Source organism: Eptatretus burgeri, unplaced genomic scaffold (assembly GCF_056783735.1).
Source record: "Eptatretus burgeri isolate ZD-2024b unplaced genomic scaffold, Ebu_testis_v1 Ebu_testis_scaffold_1089, whole genome shotgun sequence".
NCBI classification, from domain to species: Eukaryota; Metazoa; Chordata; class Myxini; order Myxiniformes; family Myxinidae; genus Eptatretus; species Eptatretus burgeri.
This window is the reverse complement of record NW_028223038.1, coordinates 1-20434: the sequence shown is the minus strand read 5'-3', so window position 1 is coordinate 20434 and position 20434 is coordinate 1. Positions and strand designations below refer to the sequence as shown.

Genomic DNA, 20434 nt, shown 5'->3' with positions numbered 1-20434 from the left:
GCACATGTGAGGAAACTGCAAATGCCAACTTGTGATGCTGGTTATCCCCGCATTCCCAGGATTCCTTTTTGTTCTTGCCCTATTGATGATCCATCACAGCAAAGATTGGTATTTCCATCAGCGAAGTGAATGGTCTTATTTTCCAGTTTGTATAAAAATAGACTCAGGACCTCCGATATTTACCCCACGCACACAAAGCGAACAGCGAGGTTAAGCAATTGAGAGATTAAGCACTGTCTGTCCTTCTGTCCACAAATATCAGTTTATGATTGAGGAACAACTTGATTTAAATTGAATGTTATATTTTGAAAATTAAGTGTAAAATAGACCTGCAGTCCAACAGTACCTTGGCTCTGAATCCATCCTGATCACACATGTGCAGAGAGGAGTGAGATAAATTTTTTTCCTCTTTCTATCTCTTTGGAAGTGAAACAAAATTGAAAATCATTCCAAACAGGAAACTTGATGGTTTTAAGGATGTCATAAAGGACACAAACAACGATGGAACGTGTTCATTCTGGTGCTGTCAAAGACGCTGAGTCAACAGTGGTAAATTGCTGGAATTTTTTTTTCTTCGACCATTTTAATCTTTACTTTATTTCAATTTCATGATATTGTTGCGAATTCGCGCCCGCCGGCGTGCGAACGGCCACGTAACTCGAATCGCGGCACGTCGCCCACCGGATGGACAATTCTGTCATGATCCTCTCGGACCAACGCCGGGAGCTAGTCATGGGTGGGCCTTTCGGCCTCACTTCGATCGTGCCAATCGGCCCCCCGCGTGGGATAGGGTTGTTCGCCAAACTCGACCTACCTAAGTACCCACGCGGAGGGTAGACCGGGCGATCGCACCTCGCCGCAGGTCGACTCCGGACACGGGCCACTTAAGCGATCCATTCCGTACTATCGGGATAACCGAGCGGTGTTATCTTCGGCCTCGACGGTTCCGATTTATTATCGGGCGTATTAAACCCACTACCAACCCTTTACGTGAAGCAAGATGGAGATTCAATTGAAGAAAAGACGAAGCGAAACGGGAAAACAGTTCAACATGATGCACATTTATTCCGCGGCACACGGAGAGCACACATGTACAATTAAACAGAATGCACATAAAGCAATTGCAACAAAAGAAACACAACAATGCAGATCTTCAACCGACTGCGCGTACACACGGCAAGACTCACACAGTTTTACTTCACCAGACTGGCTCCACACACACACGTTTACACAGGAACAAAAGAAAAGGGCCACCCTCAAAGACAAGGGGGCAGACGGGGCCTGTGGGCCAATATTTGAGCGGGACCTGAAAGAGCGGTCAGGTCTGCGAGAGCGGGTGGATCCTACCCGTGTCTTTGTGATGAGCCGCAAATGTGGCAGCGCGGCGGTGCCCCGACTTCGTGCTCCTTCGCGGGTTTCGTTGGCACTCCTTGGAGTGGGGTGGGAACGCGGCCCCCTTTTCTCACTATCTCAGCGCAGGGGAAAAAGGTGGGGGGGGGAAATTATTGCTGCGCTGGGGAAACAGTATAGCTGGCTTGCTTGGGTCCCGTGACGAGCGATTCCACTGCGACCTCGTCGCCGACCGCCGTCTTCCTTGCCTCGGACCCGAGCTCCTCGGTCTCTTCCCCCAATTCTCCTCAGCCAACTGCCGCAAACCACCTGGCCGCCCTCGCCTCCCGACTCCACTCCGCGCTCCAACCCGACTCTGCTCAAACCGACTCTGCCCAGATTCGCCCCGTGCTCGGCGCTTTATAGGCCGGCAGGAGAACCTATCTGCAAATTTCCGGATCAGTACGAGCTCGGGGGTGGAGCCACGCTCGCCCATTGGACGGAGGAAAAGGGGGCGTGAATCTCCCCTGATCCTCGAATTTGCATATCTCGATTCCACACAGACGCGCCTGGAGGCGGGGCCAAACCGCCCCGCGCTTGCTGATTGGACGGATCAGAAGTGGGCGTGTAGCATTCCTGATCCGAATTCTCCTCGGAAAGGCCGCATTTTGCACTCGCGGCTCGGCGCGCGTCTTGTACGAGCCCAGGACAGCCCAACGCTCGGTGCTCACAGGTGGTGCGGGAATGGCCGCAGAAGGAGGTGAAGGTGGTGGAGGGTTTATGGTGGTGGTTTATGGCCATGGCGCCGTTTGGAATGGCGGTGATGCGATGTTTGCGGGAGCGAGTTGTGAAGGTAAAGATCGTGGCTGTTGGCGTTGTTGTTGTTGTGAAGCGGAGTTGTGGTTGGTGGTTGTTGTGTGATGGCGGTTGAGACGTGGTTGGTTCAAAATAAAGACAGAACAGAAAAACGGCTATCTCAAAGGGTCGCAGCCCGAATGAATCACATTTATTCCCTCTAAAAAACGGGTTTGGGGCGAACGACACATGTACTTACAGAGATATCTCACCTACGGGACCTGAATGGTGGTTTGTGAATTTCCTCAACCGCAACAATATATTTAAACAATGTGGAACACAAAATCACCTTTTTAGCAATTTCAAACCCTTCCCTTAAACAATACTTGTTCAAAATATGATGGCATTTTGCATCATCATGACCAATCAATTTTGCTGTTTGTTGGCCCCGCCCATGTCATTGTTTTTCAAGCATTGTGGGGTCACGTGTTTTATGATCTGTCTCCGTCTCCGTCTCCGTCTCCGTCTCCGTCTCCGTCTCCGTCTCAGTCTCAGTCTCAGTCTCAGTCTCAGTCTCCGTCTCAGTCTCAGTCTCCGTCTCAGTCTCAGTCTCAGTCTCCGTCTCAGTCTCAGTCTCAGTCTCAGTCTCAGTCTCCGTCTCCCTCTCATCGTGTTACGGATGTTTCAATGCTTGCATCTTCAGGCCGTCTCTCTCTGATGCTGATGTTCCATACTCTTCGCACAGCTTCGGTGCTGTCAAAGCATATTCCGAGGCAAAGTATACACGAGGTGGTTTGCTATTACATTCACAGCAGAAGTTCGGGCAGGAATTTGTATTTGGCCACGCTGCCAGTGATAGCTTAGCTTCTCTTCAGGAAGGACTTTAAGATCCACCAACCAATGCTGTCAGATGGAATTCCTGTTTAACCTCCATCTGAAGGCACACACTTTGATGACTCACCCGACTTGTGAAACACCAGGACAACAGCTTATAGCTCGGCCGAGATTCAAACCCAAGATAGACAGCTTCGACCCGAGTGTGTGTACCCTGCGGCTATCCTGCCAGCCACATACACTCTCCTGTCCACAAATGATTTTGAATGAGGAAGAGTAAGATACTCCTCTCTCCTACTTTCCTCCATGTACATATATTTTTGTCCTTTTCTGCCTTTCTTAACCATCAACCAAGAAGCCTTCCGTGACATAATAACACACCAGATCACCATTCTGTGAATTATACTTATGTTAATCAGACCAGGAACAAACCAGAATAGTGTACGGGATTTGAATATGCGTTTCTCACTTCATGAGTCCTGGGTTCAGATGGGAATTCCAAACAGGTCACTGTTGGTTATAATACAGAAATCTTTCATTTTTCTCTGACATTACTCACGTCCCATATTTTACTTTGTGCTTTTCCTTATCATTAATCAACTTTCAAAATGAATATAGCTCTTGGAATCAGATTATGTGTATAAAGTTTAGATTGTTGAGAAATAGACCCACAGTGCCTGTCATGTCACGTGATTGTGAAACCATGTGCTGTGAATGGCTGAAAAAAAATTTAACTACTCACTGATAACCATCTCCACGTATGATGTTAATCCAAATCCTTCTCCACTGTGTTTGGTTGAATGAAGCTTCTCCCATCATTTTAATTTGTCCTTTTCTCTGCAGGCAAACTACCGTGGATACAAAACGAGGAACCATCCGAAAGTTACAAACCAGGTGCACTCTTCTCAATCAAGCTCTCTGAGCTCTCAGGGACATTCCAGCAGGACGAGTTCTCACAGTCCATGTATAAGTTCCAAATGTGATCGAGACTCAGCTCTTGAGGACCAGCGACGAGTGCAGATGGGAAAAGTAATTCAACCTCGAGTTGGTCATGATGGTGGCACCAGATCACGTGATTTGAGTTTTTACATTACCAAGAAAACATCTCCACGTCATGTTGATGTGGTGTTTTCCCATTGGCTTGAGACAAGTGGGATGAATAGTCACTTCCTTGGTGACCCTGCCACGGAAGGGGCAGTCATCACCATCCAATCAGGATACAGAGGATATCGAGCCAGGAAGGATTTGAAAACAAAGCATCAAAGTGCCACAACCATCCAGGTAAGAAACAACATTTTAAACAATCTCCAAACTATGAAATAATCTGCTGTTCTGAATATTTAAATTTTGGATTGACCTCGCTGCTGATCCCACCTGAGTCCATTGTTCATGACTCCTCCAATTCAATCCCATGAAACACATTCATCTCTCGATAATTTACAGGTATCCTTGTAATCTGTGTTGTGATAGGAGCCGTGTCTGTCTGTCTCTTTGTTTGTCTTGTTATAACTTGAGAACGGATTTCAATTCATCAAAATATGGTGGATTCATGGAACTCCTGGGAAGGTTTCTGATGAAAACATTGTTTTTTTAGTGTGGGTACGTGGGCACACGTGAGGAAACTGCAAATGCCAATTTGTGATGCTGGTTATCCCCGCACTCCCAGGATTCCTTTTTGTTCTTGCCCGATTGATGATCCATCACAGCAAAGATTGGTATTTCCATCAGCGAAGTGAATGGTCTTATTTTCCAGTTTGTATAAAAATAGACTCAAGACCTCCGATATTTACCCCATGCACACAAAGCGAACAGCGAGGTGAAGCAATTCAGAGATTAAGCACTGTCTGTCCTTCTGTCCACAAATGTCAGTTTATGATCGAGGAACAACTTGATTTAAATTGAATGTTATATTTTGAACATTACGTGTAAAATAGACCTGCAGTCCAACACTACCTTGGCTCTGAATCCATCCTGATCACACATGTGCAGAGAGGAGTGAGATAATTTTTTTTCCTCTTTGGAAGTGAAACAAAATTGAAAATCATTCCAAACAGGAAACTTGATTGTTCTTGGGATGTCATAAAGGACACAAACAATGATGTAACGTGTTCATTCTGGGTGGTGTTCAAGACGCTGAGTTAACAGCGGTAAATTGCTGGAATTTTTTTTTCTTCGACCATTGAAATCTTTACTTTATTTTAATTTCATGATATATTTAAACGCTGTAGAACACAAAATCACCTTTTTAGCAATTTCAAACCCTTCCCTTCAACAATACTTGTACAAAATATGATGGCATTTTACATCATCATGACCAATCAAGTTTTCCTTTTGTTGGCCACGCCCATGTCATTGTTTTTCAAGCATTGTGGGGTCATTTGCTTTATGATCTATATCTCTCTCTGTCTCTGTCTCTGTCTCTGTCTCTGTCTCTGTCTCTTTCTCTTTCCCTCTCTCTCTATCATCGTGTTACGGATGTTTCAATGCTTGCATCTGCAGGCCGTCTCTCTCTGATGTCTGATGTTCCATACTCTTCGCACAGCTTCGGTGCTGTGAAAGCATATTCCGAGGGAAGGTATACACTAGGTGCTTTGCTATTACATTCCCAGCAGAAGTTAGGGCAGGAATTTGGATTTGGCCACGCTGCCTGTGATAGTTTAGCTTCTCTTCAGGAAGGACTTCAAGATCCAGCAACCAATGCTGGCAGATGGGATTCCTGTTTAACCACCATCTGAAGGCACACACTTTGATGACTCACCCGACTTGTGAAACACCAGGACAACAGCTTGTAGCTCGGCCGAGATTCAAACCCAAGATAGACAGCTTCGACCCGAGTGTGTGTACCCTGCGGCAATCCTGCCAGCCACATACACTCTCCTGTCCACAAATAATTTTGAATGAGGAAGAGTAAGATACTCCTCTCTCCGACTTTCCTCCATGCACATATATTTTTGTCCTTTTCCGCCTTTCTTGACCATTAACCAAGAAGCCTTCCGTGACATAATAACACACCAGATCACCATTCTGTGAATGAGACTAATGTTAATCAGACCAGGAACAAACCAGAATAGTGTACGGGATTTGAATATGGGTTTCTCACTTCATGAGTCCTGGGTTCAGATGGGAATTCCAAACAGGTCACTGTTGGTTATAATACAGAAATCTTTCATTTTTCTCTGACATTACTCATGTCCCAAATTTTACTTTGTGCTTTTCCTTATCATTTATCAACTTTCAAAATGAAATAGCTCCTGGAATCAGATCATGTGTATAAAGCTTAGATTGTTGAGTCATATCCCCACAATGCCTGTCTTGTCACGTGATTGTGAAACCATGTGCTGTGAATGGCTGAAAAAAAATTTAACTACTCACTGACAACCATCTCCACGTATGTTGTTAATCCAAATCCTTCTCCACTGTGATTGGTTGAATGAAGCTTCTCCCACCATTTTAATTTATCCTTTTCTCAGCAGGCAAACGACTGTGGATACAAAACGAGGAACCATCCGAAAGTTACAAACCAGGTGCACTCTTCTCAATCAAGCTCTCTGAGCTCTCAGGGACATTCCAGCAGGACGAGTTCTCACAGTCCATGTATAAGTTCCAAATGTGATCGAGACTCAGCTCTTGAGGACCAGCGACGAGTGCAGATGGAAAAAGTTTTTCAACCTCGAGTGGGACATGATGGTGGCACCACATCACGTGATTTGAGTTTGAACATCACCAAGAAAACATCTCCACGTCATGTTGATGTGGTGTCTTGGTCTGGACTTCATAAAAGTGGAATGAATCGTCACTTCCTGGGTGACCCTGCAAACGAAGGGGCAGTCGTCACCATCCAATCAGGATACAGAGGATATCGAGCCATGAAGGATTTGAAAACAAAGCATCAAAGTGCCACAACCATCCAGGTAAGAAACAACATTTTAAACAATCTCCAAATGATGACATAATCTGCAGTTCTGAAGATTTAAATTTTGGATTGACCTCGCTGATGATCCCACCTGAGTCCATTGTTCATGATTCCTCTGGATCAATCCCATCAAACACATTCATCTCTCCTTATTTGCAGGTCTTCTTGCAATTTGGATGAAAGTTCATTCGTCTTTTCTCATACTCGTGTTCTCGAAGTAATATCGAGCAATCTGGAATCAGCGACCCCTCCCTGAATCTCCATCCTTCTCTGTCGTTTTATTCACATTTTTAAAAAACATTTCCACTTGAGATTTATTTTGGGTGGTGAGGGGTTGTCAGGCACTGCTAAGTCGAGTAATTTATGATTCTAAGTCAAATATAAACGTTCATTTGGTGGATCTGTAACTTATAAGCCAAAGTAAAAACACAATAATTGTCATATTCTTGCATCTGCACACACGTTGTGCATCGTAAGCGATGGAGTTAATTCAAGTAGCAACATGTGACGTTCCTATCTTCCCTTTTTGGTCCTATCATGCTTGAGGTCAGGCTAACATAGACCCTCTGAGCCACAGTTCTAAGACCTCTGCGAATGACCAAACGATCTCCAAATTCCCACTGTGTTCAACAGATTATAACGAGGTATACTGTGTTCAATTAACCATTCGCAAATACCCAAGGATCGTTCAATAAAACCTTACCTGGAGGTTGCTCTTGTTGGAAGGCACAAGGTGGGAAAACGTTTCTTACAAATCATGGTTTCTTTGAAATTAATACGGGGAACAAGGGAGGACAGGACATGATAAATATATGGATCATATCTGGTGATTGACAACCACAAATGTGGAAGTAAAGAGAGCACAATCAAACTTGGAAACAAGAAAACTAAACCATGCCATTGGAAGCAAAATATCAGAATCAAACCAGAAGCAAAAATGGCATTCAGGGAATTGAGGAGGCACAATCACATCTCGGAGTACCACGATGGTATAGTTGTGCAGGTGGGTATGGCACAGGACTCGTGCACCACGGGGCAGGATGACGGCAACAAGGAGATGGCGATGAGGAGATACCTTTGTACTCTTTCAAACCGTCTGTCAAAGAGGAGACGGAAAGGGAGACAGAAACAGATTGAGAAAGTTAACTACTCCACCCGTAAAATTTTATCCACCCCAAACTCCCCCTTCTTCAAACTCCCTGCTTCCCTGAAAGTCCCTGTAATATCCATCTTGTCTATCTTGTGTCCCCCATCCCATCCCTCTCCCACCCCTCTTGTCTCATGCCCCTTGTTTTGCATGTGCGTTCACTCTCATGAGAGCCTCGACAATGTAGACCAAAAATAAGGACACACAGCGACAGACAGACGATGAAAAAGTCTTCTTGAAGCCCAACTTCAGTCCAACCACTCTCGATCTATCAATGCACATGTGTGGTGCCGGCTTTTACTCTGTTCGGACCCGACTTCCGGCACACAGCCTAAAATTGGCCGCCCACTATCATTGGGCATCTTCACCTTCCAGACAATCACACTGCTGTCCGGCGCTGCACAGTTTACGACACCACCATGGCCTGCTGTCTGTCAAAACGGCCTGTGATGACTCCATTTCAAACAAGGAAACGCTTTCCACGTGCCTTTTTGTCCACAACTCCTCCAGTAGGCCTCCTCACCATATTCCGCCCTAAATTACGATTACTGACTTTTCGGTGGAGATACTATTTATGGCTTAACTCTGACAGATCCCTTGTACAGGTGCAAATGTAACCGACTGGAGCACCAGGACCATGCCAAACTGTTAATGAAATATTTAATGATCAAATAGAGCTTTATAGTGTTTTTGAAAAATGCAAACAGAAGCTTGTTGACATCTCACATGCAGACGTGAGTGATCAGAATAAGCTCGTGATTTAATCGTGAGTGCATTCTACAAGCAGCTAAATATATCTCAGATTTTTCCAAATGCAAAATGCACTGATATTACCGAAAGACCGCCCAGGAGCCTGGTGTTGGCGCAGTGGTTAGGGCAGCGGCTTGGGATCCAAAAGGTCCTAAGTTCAAGCCCCGTTGGGCCACTGAATTCATACACCAGGGGGTTGATTCAGCCTGTCATCCTTCCGAGGTCGGCGAAATGAGTACCAGTATACTGGGCTGGTGTATACCCCGGTTAAAATAGATGTACCATATCCCTCTGTCGTAAGAGGCGACCAGGGTTGCGTCAGGAACGGCATCCGGCGTAAAACGTGCTAAATCACAATGCGGATCATACGGATGATCCGCTGTGGCGACCCCTAACGGGAGCAGCCGAAAGAAGAAGAAGAAGATTACCGAAAAACCGCCCGAAACCAACTCTCAGTTCAAAACCATTGTTGGAAAAAGTCTTGATGAAGCCTCTGAGACGACAGAAGGGAGTGGAGACAGCAGTGTGCTGAAGGAGTGGGAAGGGGCAAAACGTCGACTCCTTAACGTATATATAAGTGATTTGGATCAGGGTTTGCAGCGGCGTGAACCCTCGGGGTAGATGGGATTGTCCAACAAGTCACCAACGGTTTGAACAAATACATTTTGTCCTTCATTTCAAGAATACTCTTATTTCTCATTTTTCTTCGTTTGCTCCTTTTTCTGGTGTTTTTGTGAAAGTTTTTCTTTTTTTTGTTCTTGATTCCTTTACTTAAGTTAAACAAATGCTCATTTACTGAGACTGTTTGGATGAGGCTTCAACCATCAAATGATTTTTTTCCTTTCACTTCAGGTAAACGACCATGGTTACGGGTTGAAGAAAGATCTTGATTCAAAGGTGAAAATGTCGACAATTCATGAACAGGATGAACGAGACGACATGTTTAAAGAAGAAGCTAAAGTATATTCCAGCAAAGCCCTTTGGAGAACTAAATTGGGAGATTCTCATGCACAAACATCTCGTGCACCAGTCAACGATTCCCAGAATGAGGCAGATCTTCCTTCTCACTCGTTTCACAAACCTGGGGCTAAATCAGCTCAAAGATACCCTTGCTGCAGGAAATGTTTCTCTGAACGTCTCTGTTGTCATTCCAATGGACATTTTTAACCTGAAAATCTGTCCAGAATTCGGGAATTAATGTCGTTTGTCCAAAGCAAACTCCCCACCTGAAAACTTCAGTGCAATGACCCCAGAGAAATTGAAAGGACGGACAAAGTTTAGGGAGAACTTTGTCCTCCAGTGAAGTTAATTAGGGTGAGTGAAGTGAAGCCGAGTTTCTTGTTAACAACAACATTCCACTCCCTCTCTTAACAATTTTACTTTCTTTCATGTTCTCTTTATCAACGGCCAAATTTATCCTCTGATAATGAATGATTCTCAGTTTCTTATCACATTTGCAGTTTTTATAACCGGTCAAAGAAACATCTTTAATCATACTTGGACCATTTCCATGTAGTAAATTCCCAGATTACTCGAGGGAATCCTTTTGTTTCATTGACTTTGTCCATAACTTCATCTACATATTGTATTACCTTGTTTGTTTCTGTCTTACTGATTGTATGTGTGTAATTCCAGAAACAATTATTAAAGTATTCCATCACTTCATCGACGTATCGTATGACCTTGTTTGTTTCTATCTTGCCCATTCCTTGTAAATCCTGACAATAATCAACCATTTTCTGGGTATTTTTGTGAAGAATTTTCATCACTCGTGAAAGTTTGTTCGTGATTCCAAGTGAGACTTCAGAGATGTTAAAAACGGTGTTTTTGGGACTCTTCAGCACAGTCTCGGTGTACTAATCATCTGTGGATGAAACTCTTCCACTCTGAGCCTTCGTTCCCAAACTAAATCTCCAGTTGTTTGTGTTGCTTTGTTTTTCATTATTTTCTAATTGAGATCGAATTTAATTTTTGACTTTTGTGGATTGAGATAATTTTGTGAAAGAGAAGGAAATCGATGGGACAAACCAACCAATGACTGTTCCACAGAGACATCAGTGTCACGCCTTGTTTCCTTATAATAATAATCATAATACATTTTACAAGTCTGACACTTCATTATCACCTTTCATGAAAGGTTTGGAGATTATGTACAAGAGCTTTCTTTTAAAGTTGATTTTTCAACATTCTCAATGGAATATCGTTTATCAGTTTCTTCAAAGGGTTTTGATTGTTGAAAATAATTCAGTGATCAACAAACCAGGACCCAACAAAATTGGATTTGGAAATGATATCCAGAGAGAAGAGTTTGTCCAATTATTGTAATTCAATTTCTCTTGACTCTGTAAGATCATGTGGAAATGAAAACTGCATGCTGTTCTTCGTTGTGTTTCGTTTCATTCATTCTCTCCACATTGTACTCCGTGGTCTTTGTTGAAATCAAGCCTGGTGATGCCGCCCCGTGTTAGTTCATGCAGAATGCACACATCTGAGTCCATGGCAATTACCTGCAGTAAAAAAGTGACTCCATGAACCACAGATACAACCTCTTGAAGTGTCGACATGCACGTTTTGTGGTGCAGTGAAGATGTAAGTGTGAAATGACTGACACTGATTGGTGAAACGATGCTTTGTAAATTTCCTCTGTCGTTCGGACTGCAGCCCCCATGCCTCCCACAAGGGACAGTGATGCACGTCGTCTTGCCCAGAGCAATGTAACATCCCTGAAAAATCATGCAATGGTCTTTGTGTGCTCGTTCCTTTTCATGTAATTTTTTATTTTATTCTGACAATATATACGGGTTGAAAAAAGTTTTTTTTTCCCTTTCACAGGAATTTCAAATTCTCAAAATAAACTCCTTTGTTCCACAACAGCATTTCACTCTTCTTCACATTTAATCCTTATTTTTCAAATCCTTCACTCAGGAATTTTTTTGGATGTCCTTCTATCTATCCTGTAAGAGAGATATTTGTCTGTCTGTGTCGACATTTTTCTCAGAGATGGCCATGTGGAACTTCGTCCAAGTGGAGGGAAGATGAATGATGATTTTCCACTGCACACGTGCCACAGTGCAAGTGTTTTATTGACCCCTGCTGCAGACACGAGGGATTATTCACCTTGACATTAGCCACGCTCCCACCCCAGGGCCCAGGCTACTCCCTTGGTAAGTGGATGTTTGTCGTGTTTATAAATGGTTTGCAAAGCCGAAACAAAGGATATGTTTGAAAACTCTCATTTGTAAAAACAACAGAGGGATCATTTAAAAGTTTTCCTCCCCAACCACCCTGTCACGATACAAGACACCCCCTCCCTGTTTCTAAGTTTTCTGGACTTAAATAAAAACTCTGAACATGTTTTTGAGTGTGATGACATAATAAAGAGGCCATCAGCCGTTAGCTGTATCGTGCAGTTTTGTTCCACTCATGGGGGGGGGGGTACACAAAACCTTGATGATATGATAGTATATATCCAAATACATACGTATCCAAAAGTTCTCCACTCAAATAGGTGCAGTTATTCTGTATTTTCATCTTGAAAATCAATGCATTCTCCACGTTCTCTCATTTGAATTTTCTCCACTCGGATCACGTGTGGGCCACGTGACGCCTCGACAGCCAATAGATCGGCTGACATCGTATGCAAATTACGTCAGACTGTCATGTGACCAGCGAAGTTGTCCAAGATGGCAGCTTCCTGCAGGGAGGAAATCACCGGCAGCTGATCCACGATTTTTGATGAATATGGCCAGTGAGGACGCTCGGCTCGCTCCCCCGTGTATTATTCACCAGGACAATGGAGCGAACGAAGAAGTCAAACGTTTACCTTCTGTAAGAGGGGATAAATGGAGAGAAAGTGTCAACATATGGCTCTTCTGAAGGCGCTGTCACACCTTGACGTTTACGCCAGCAATGGCAACGTATAAAAATGTATGTAAAACGTTGGCGTACGCTGAAGTTTTGAGGTTTTTTTTAAAAGTTTTCGTCGTATTCATAACGTGTTGGTCGTATGCATAACATATTAGTAACGGGCACAGAACGTTTCATTGTCTTATAGATAACTTATACCAACGAATGCTTAGCCTGTTGTCGGCGTTCACAACCTCTGCCCAACGATAGTCTAACGTATGCAAAGCGTGGCAGCGTATCGTCGACGATTACGTGCGGTTTTCTATTGTTACCTATTGTTCCCAATAGGTCACTCACCTATTGTTCTTGGACGATGGTGCTCGGCAATTGAAATCGTTTTCATTGATCGAGTGAAATCGTTTCCCCCTCACAACAGTCACGGCACCAACAGCAGCAGGCTCAGTGCCAGCCTCATGCCAGGCTCAAGCGGATCCCTGTAGAAGGTGGACTGCTTGGTTATCCCTGGACCCACTCTGGCTCGCAGCTCGTCGAACATCGCTGGGGGCATTCGCAGGAAGTTGATGAAGGGTGCATGGTCCTCGTTCCGGAGTTCCACCATGAGCTGGTCATTTCTGCCGGAATGGCGTCGCCTCCCGATCCATGGTCTGACCCAGTTCCTTCTCCTCCGTTCATGTTTTCTTCTCCCGGCTCTATTGGCACGCAACTGGTGCAGAAAGATCACGGATCACGGACAAACAAAAAAGAAAGAAAACGGAATAAAAACCGAGTCCAACACTCCTTCGTGCCCGGCGATGACGTCATACATCGACTGGATAAACAATTGGGAAAGAGTGTTTATACACCGCTCGGTGTCTCGCACGAAGGCCTCAGGTGGGATCCTGACAGGAATGACAAAAATCATACAAATGACGTCACTGTCACCTTGACCTTTTACAGATAGAGTCACAAAAACATCCACATCCTCACTTTTGTTCCTCAGAATTCTCTGGTGAAGTTTTACGAAGATCCCTGAAAGTGTTCGCGGGTTATCGAACTCAGAAAAACTAACAAACGAGACGGACCGACGTGTGAAGAACATTCTCAATTTTGGTCAAAACAAGAAAACAGAATAAAAACTAAGATCACCCAAAGGTTCGCCGGCCTGGAGATGACGTCATACAGCGGCTCTCGATGGAATAGGGACGGGGCGGTGTATAAACAAATCTTGAACAAGCAGCGAAAACCGTGTCCTGGGACTTATGACTCACCCAACACACCACGAGCGAATGAATCAAATGAAATCCGTTACCGGGGGAATGAATGCGATATGGGAATGAAATCAACTCCTTATTCGTTCATTTGAAGGATTAGAGAACGTTTTAGTGAATAATTATAATTGAAAGTATTAATCTCATGTTAATGTTCAGTATTTTTATTGTAAAATATATTTATGATGTTTATTTTTATCATTTATCGTTCTGAATTAATTCGCCATTGTTCCCATGGTTCCCCATTGTTCCCATGGTTTCCTATTGTTCCCATGGTTCCCCATTGTTCCCATGGTTCCCCATTGTTCCCATGGTTCCCCATTGTTCCCATGGTTTCCTATTGTTCCCATGGTTCCCCATTGTTCCCATAGTTCCCAACGTCCCCCAATTTGAACCCACGACGCTGATCCCTCATTTGTTCGTGACAATCATGAAGTGTGGACGAGTTTTTCTCGTGCTCCTCACCGTCATTCACCTCATTTACTCCATTTATCACCGACACACGATCTCCACAAGGGTGAGTAATAGTAAACGGTGAGTTTGTTGATGTAATTACCGGGACCTTTGTCCATGTTTGTTGTTCGGTTCGGTGTTGTGGGTTAATTTATGTGTTGTTGATGTAACGGAGCCTTGATGGGCCAAGTGTCCTCTTCCCCGTCCACGTTCCGTGTGGATCCTTGTAATGAAGTGGAGGAGGACGAGGATCAACGTTCGTTTCACTTTTACACAAAAACTGAACTCTTCCAACACTCCCTGGGGGAAGGACCCGGAGGGGGCGTTTGGGCCGTCGTTTATACACCGCATCACCGATGGTCCTTTGGTCCTGTGGACCACACATCACCGACATGGTGCTCGTTGAGTGTTTGCAGGGAGAACAGTTCATGGTGATGGTATTTGGGGCCTGTTCACGTCACGGGGTCAATTAACCCGATGGGGTCAGATCGGGATTATGAACCTGTCACAACCAAACAAAGGGAAATGGGCAGAGATTGGGAGGGAGAGAGGAATGGGAAGGATGTTCGTGATGTGGTGAAGAACATGGAGAATGGGAAACAAAATGGACACCGTGTGATGCCCACGGACACCGTGTAATCCCCACGGACACCGTGTAATCCCCACGGACACCGTGTGGTCCTCGTCGACCTCTTTATTTGGAGCCATTTACTCGTGCTGGTTAGTTTGGGTTTAAATCATGTTGAGTGGTGTAAGTTAGTTTGGGTTTAAATCATGTTGAGTGGTGAAGGTTAGTTTGGGTTTAAATCATGTTGACTGGTGTAAGTTAGTTTAGGTTTAAATAACGTTGACTGGTGAAGGTTAGTTTGGGTTTAAATCATGTTGACTGGTGTAAGTTAGTTTGGGTTTAAATAACGTTGACTGGTGTCAGTTAGTTTGGATTTAAATAATGTTCACTGGTGTAAGTTAGTTTGGATTTAAATAATGTTGACTGGTGTAGGTTAGTTTGCGTTTAAATCATGTTGACTGGTGTGGGTTAGTTTGGGTTTAAATCATGTTGACTGGTGTAGGTTAGTTTGCGTTTAAATCATGTTGACTGGTGTCAGCTCGTTTGCGTTTAAATCATTTTGACTGGTGTGGGTTAGTTTGGGTTTAAATCATGTTGACTGGTGTAGATTAGTTTGGGTTTCAATCATGTTGACTGGTGAAAGTAAGTTTGGGTTTCAATCATGTTGACTGGTGTAAGTTAGTTTGGGTTTAAAAAATGTTGACTGGTGCAGGTTAGTTTGGGTTTAAATTATGTTGACTGGTGTAAGTTAGTTTGGATTTAAATAATGTTGACTGGTGTAATTTAGTTTGGGTTGAAACCATATTGACTGGTGCAGGTTAGTTTGGGTTTAAATAATGTTGACTGGTGTCAGTTACTTTGGATTTAAATCATGTTGACTGGTGAAGTTAGTTTGGATTTAAGTCATGTTGACTGGTGTCAGTTTGTTTGGGTTTAAATCATGTTCAGTGGTGTAAGTTAGTTTGGGTTTAAATCATGTTGACTGGTGTTAGTTTGGTTTTAAATAATGTTAACTGGTGAAGGTTAGTGTGGGTTTAAATCATGTTGACTGGTGTAAGTTAGTTTGGGTTTAAATAATGTTAACTGGTGAAGGTCAGTGTGGGTTTAAATCATGTTGACTGGTGTGAGCTAGTTTTGGTTTAAATAATGTTGACTGGTGAAACTTCGTTTGGGTTTAAATCATGTGGACTGTTCTATGTTAGTTGAAGTTTAAATCATGTTGACTGTTTTATGATAGTTTGGGTTTAAATAACGTTGACTGGTGAAGGTTAGTTTGGGTTTAAATCATGTTGACTGGTGTAAGCTCGTTTGCGTTTAAATCATGTTGACTGGTGTAGATTAGCTTGGGTTTCAATCGTGTTGACTGGTGAAAGTAAGTTTGGGTTTAAACCATGTTGACTGGTGCATGTTAGTTTTGGTTTAAATAATGTTGACTGGTGGAAGTTAGTTTGGATTTAAATCATGTTGACTGGTGTAAGTTCGTTTGGATTTAAGTCATGTTGACTGGTGTAAGTTAGTTTGGGTTTAAATCATGTTGAGTGGTGTGTGGATTTAAATCATGTTGACTGGTATAAGTTAGTTTGGGTTTAAATCACGTTGACTGATGTTAGTTAGTTTGAGTTTACATCACGTTGACTAATGTTGGTTTCGGTTGGGTTTACATCACGTTGACCAGTGTTGGTAATTCCCTTCTCCTTGTGTGTCCTGCAGGATCTCTGGGAAGTTTCTGTGAAGCTTTTCCAAACAATCTTGAAGAACCTTCCGATCCCCCTTCATTATATTCAGGTATGGCAGCGATCATTCCTCCACAAACTCACCTTCCTGAGGGCTGTGGGTCAGGTAGTTAAATGTTCCCACCTGCGGTCAGTTTGTTGGGATCCCAGGTTCAAATCCCTGATGTGGGATTGTCACCAAACATTTCCCATCCCTTCCCTGTCGGTGCAAACCGGTCGATACAATCAGCGAGGGGATGATCAGTTTACCTTTGCTGGTGTGGTTCATACATCCTGCCAGTCCACACGTGTGGTTGATTCCAATAAATTACCACTCACCCAGTTGAACCCAGAACAGCACGAATCTCATGCTGAACGAACATCGACAAAATACTTCCCTGAGTGCAGCTCACCCTGAACACACTCATCACAGTTTCAGTGGAATATCTTTGATTCATTCTCTCTTCTTGTTTTCTTGTTTCCATCACACAGCAACCCGTTCCTCGGGAACCTCAAGGGACTTTCCAGTCTTTGTGGAATAATCTTTCTAAAATTCTTCCATCCTTCTTGCTGAAGGTAAGATCACACAAACCACTCCAGAATTGTACACTTTCATCCCAGAAGATATAAATGTACACCAGGACAGACACTCACAGCCACCCAAGCAGGCCAGAACAACGACATACACAACCACATACCACTCACAAAACCACAAACACAACCACCCCCCCCCCACCTTCATCACACGTCACAATCGTTGAGGGACAACTGATCATTTGTCCCCATTTCGGTGAAACAACTTTAACTAATTCCCAATTCTTCTTGTTCTTGTGTCCCTCACACAGAAACCTGACCCTCAGAAACCTCGAGGGATTTTTCACTCTTTCTGCACAAAAATTTCAAATGGTCTTCCGACCTTTCTGAAGGTATGATCGCACACCCACTCGACAAATACACACACCTTCATCCCACGGGACGTTAAACCACGCAAGGCTTTGTTTTACAGAGTTTTGTGTTTTTATTAAAAGGAGTAATTTATTAAATAGTTATTTCCTAATTGGTGGTGGAACAGTTAGTTCATTATTACTAGGGTTGGGCATACACCATACTTTTTTTTAAAGGAGTGTTTTTTATGGCCAAATTTCACGCTGATCACGAATCCATTGCACTTTTTGACATCGGATGATGTGTTAGGTTGGTAAAATGCAAAAATTCAAAATGGCCACCAAATTTACCCACTTTTCAGGTAAAATTTGATAATTGGTGCTTACTAGGGCATGTAATATTAGGGTTGGGCACACATCGACTTTTTCTCTGTTGTCCCGTTGAAATGAGTGTTTTTTATGGCCGTTTTTCACGCTGATCACGAATCCGTTGAAACTTGACCAAGGATGATGTCTTACTCAGAGAAATCATTACAAATCCTCCTAAGACATCATACGAGGTCAAAAGTTTCAACGGATTCATGATCAGCGTGAAATTGGGCCATAAAAAAACACTCCTTTTAACGGGACAACAGAGAAAAAGTCGATGTGTGCCCAACCCTATTATTACCCGGATTAACACCGTTGGGATAGTCTATCTTGTATTTCCCCTCGTCCCTCCCTCCCCCCATGCCATTGTATGTTCATCAATTACATGTTCTGTTATTTCCTCGATTCACTCCCCGATTTAATTTATTACACCTCGTGGAATGATGCACAAGGACTCGAGTGCTCGTGTGTAAATTAACGAGAGTTACTTGAATTTTTTATTCTTGTTTTGTTGGACTTGGGTTGAACTTGAAGATCTGTGAGTGAAAACCTTGCACAGTTTAACATTTTTCATTTTTGTGTTCTTGCAGTTCCTGAAAGGTGAAACTTCATTTTCAAAAGAACGTAAGTGACTCTTCGTCATCCAATCGATTTGTCTTGTTTAGTTATCAATAACTTGATGATTTCTCGATATGTCACAGCCGTGATAATGTCCAAGCAACACGGATCATCCTCTGTTGTACAAGTTCCGTGTAAAACAGATCAAATGTGGCTCCCAGGATTTAATCATTGAAAAGGATCCATCACTAATGATGAGATCCGAGTGGGTGTGGAGAGAGTGAAGATTGAGTGAGGAAAAATGGAGGGAAGTTAACAGAGGGGATTATCTACTCTGATAACGTCACACTCATCAACTTTATTAACGACACACACATCCACTATGTTAACGTCACACTCATCTACTATGTTCACGACACACACATCCACTATGTTAACATCACACTCATCTCCTATGTTCACGTCACACTCATCCACTATGTTCACATCACACTCATCAACTCTGTTAATGTCACACTCGTCTACTATGTTAATGTCACACTTATCTACTATGTTCACGTCACACTCATCTACTCTGTTAACGTCACACTCATCAACGATATTCATGTCACACTCATCTCCTATATTCACGTCACACTCATCTACTATGTTAACGTCACACTCATCTACTCTGTTAACGTCACACTAATCTACTATGTTCACATCACGCTCATCTCCTATATTCACATCACACTCATCTACTATATTCACGTCACACTCATCTACTATGTTCACGTCATACTCATCCACTATGTTAACGTTACACTGAACTACTATCTTAACGTCACACTCATCTACTATATTCACGTCACACTCATCGACTATGTTAACGTCACACTCATCTACTATATTCACGTCACACTCATCTACTATGTTCACGTCACACTAATCTACTATGTTCACGTCACACTCATCTACTATATTCACATCACACTCATCTACTATATTCACGTCACACTCATCTACTATGTTAACGTCACACTCATCTACTCTGTTAACGTCACACTAATCTACTATGTTCACATCACACTCATCTCCTATATTCACATCACACTCATCTACTATATTCACGTCACACTCATCTACTATGTTCACGTCATACTCATCCACTATGTTAACGTTACACTGAACTACTATCTTAACGTCACACTCATCTACTATATTCACGTCACACTCATCTACTATGTTAACGTCACACTCATCTACTATATTCACGTCACACTCATCTACTATGTTCACGTCACACTAATCTACTATGTTCACGTCACAATCATCAACTCTGTTAACTTCACACTCATCTACTATGTTAACATCATTCTTATCTATTCTGTTAACATCACACTCATCGACTCTTTTTTGATGTCACTCTTCTCGACTCTGTTAACATCACAATCATCGACTGTGTTAATATCACACTTTTCTAGTGTTATCAAAAGATCCCCAAATTTCGCTTGTTAACCTCCTCTTGTTTTTGTTTGTTTCTCTGCACAGGGCTAACCTCATTACAGATTTTATGGAGTGAAACCGACGTTCTAAACATCTTCCTCGTGAGCTCCATCATCTCAGCTCTTTTGACCTGGATCTTAAAAAATCTGATTGAGGTAAGGGTGTGTGTGTGTTTGTGTGTGTGTGTGTATGTGTGTGTGTGTGTGTGTGTGTATGTGTGTGTGTGTGTGTGTGTTTGTTTGTGTGCGTGTGTGTGTGTGTGTGTGTGTGTGTGTGTGTGTGTGTGTGTGTGTGTGTGTGTGTGTATGTGTGTGTGTGTGTGTGTGTTTGTTTGTGTGCGTGTGTGTGTCTGTGTGACTGTGTGTGTGTGTGTGTGTGCGTGTGTGTGTGTGTGTGTGCCTGTTTTGGAAAGCCCTTTATCACCACTAACTGACTCATTGGAATAAATTCTCACTTTACAAGACTGTCCAGAAATGTCTCGAAATAAAATGAATAAAACCAAATACAAAATTCAGTTCACGTT

General features: G+C 43.1%; 1 protein-coding gene and 2 long non-coding RNA genes across 3 annotated transcripts; 2 read left to right on the top strand and 1 right to left on the bottom strand.

The window, feature by feature from the left end:
• Nucleotides 1-1040: 1040 nt before the first annotated feature.
• Nucleotides 1041-13870, bottom strand: LOC147006932 (uncharacterized). The gene is made up of 2 exons (XR_015054518.1): nucleotides 12972-13870; nucleotides 1041-7967 (listed from the first exon to the last, which is right to left on the bottom strand). It is a non-coding gene; the product is annotated as an uncharacterized LOC147006932 (long non-coding RNA).
• Nucleotides 6740-10433, top strand: LOC147006933 (uncharacterized). Its single transcript, XR_015054519.1, has 2 exons — nucleotides 6740-6869; nucleotides 9621-10433. It is a non-coding gene; the product is annotated as an uncharacterized LOC147006933 (long non-coding RNA).
• Nucleotides 13871-14283: 413 nt separating the features above from the next.
• Nucleotides 14284-20066, top strand: LOC147006931 (uncharacterized; the record flags this gene model as incomplete). Its single annotated transcript, XM_085867729.1, has 6 exons — nucleotides 14284-14399; nucleotides 16614-16688; nucleotides 17108-17191; nucleotides 17461-17541; nucleotides 18459-18492; nucleotides 19957-20066. Coding segments are annotated over exons 1-6 (471 nt in total), but the record flags the coding sequence as incomplete, so codon positions are not given.
• Nucleotides 20067-20434: the final 368 nt, after the last annotated feature.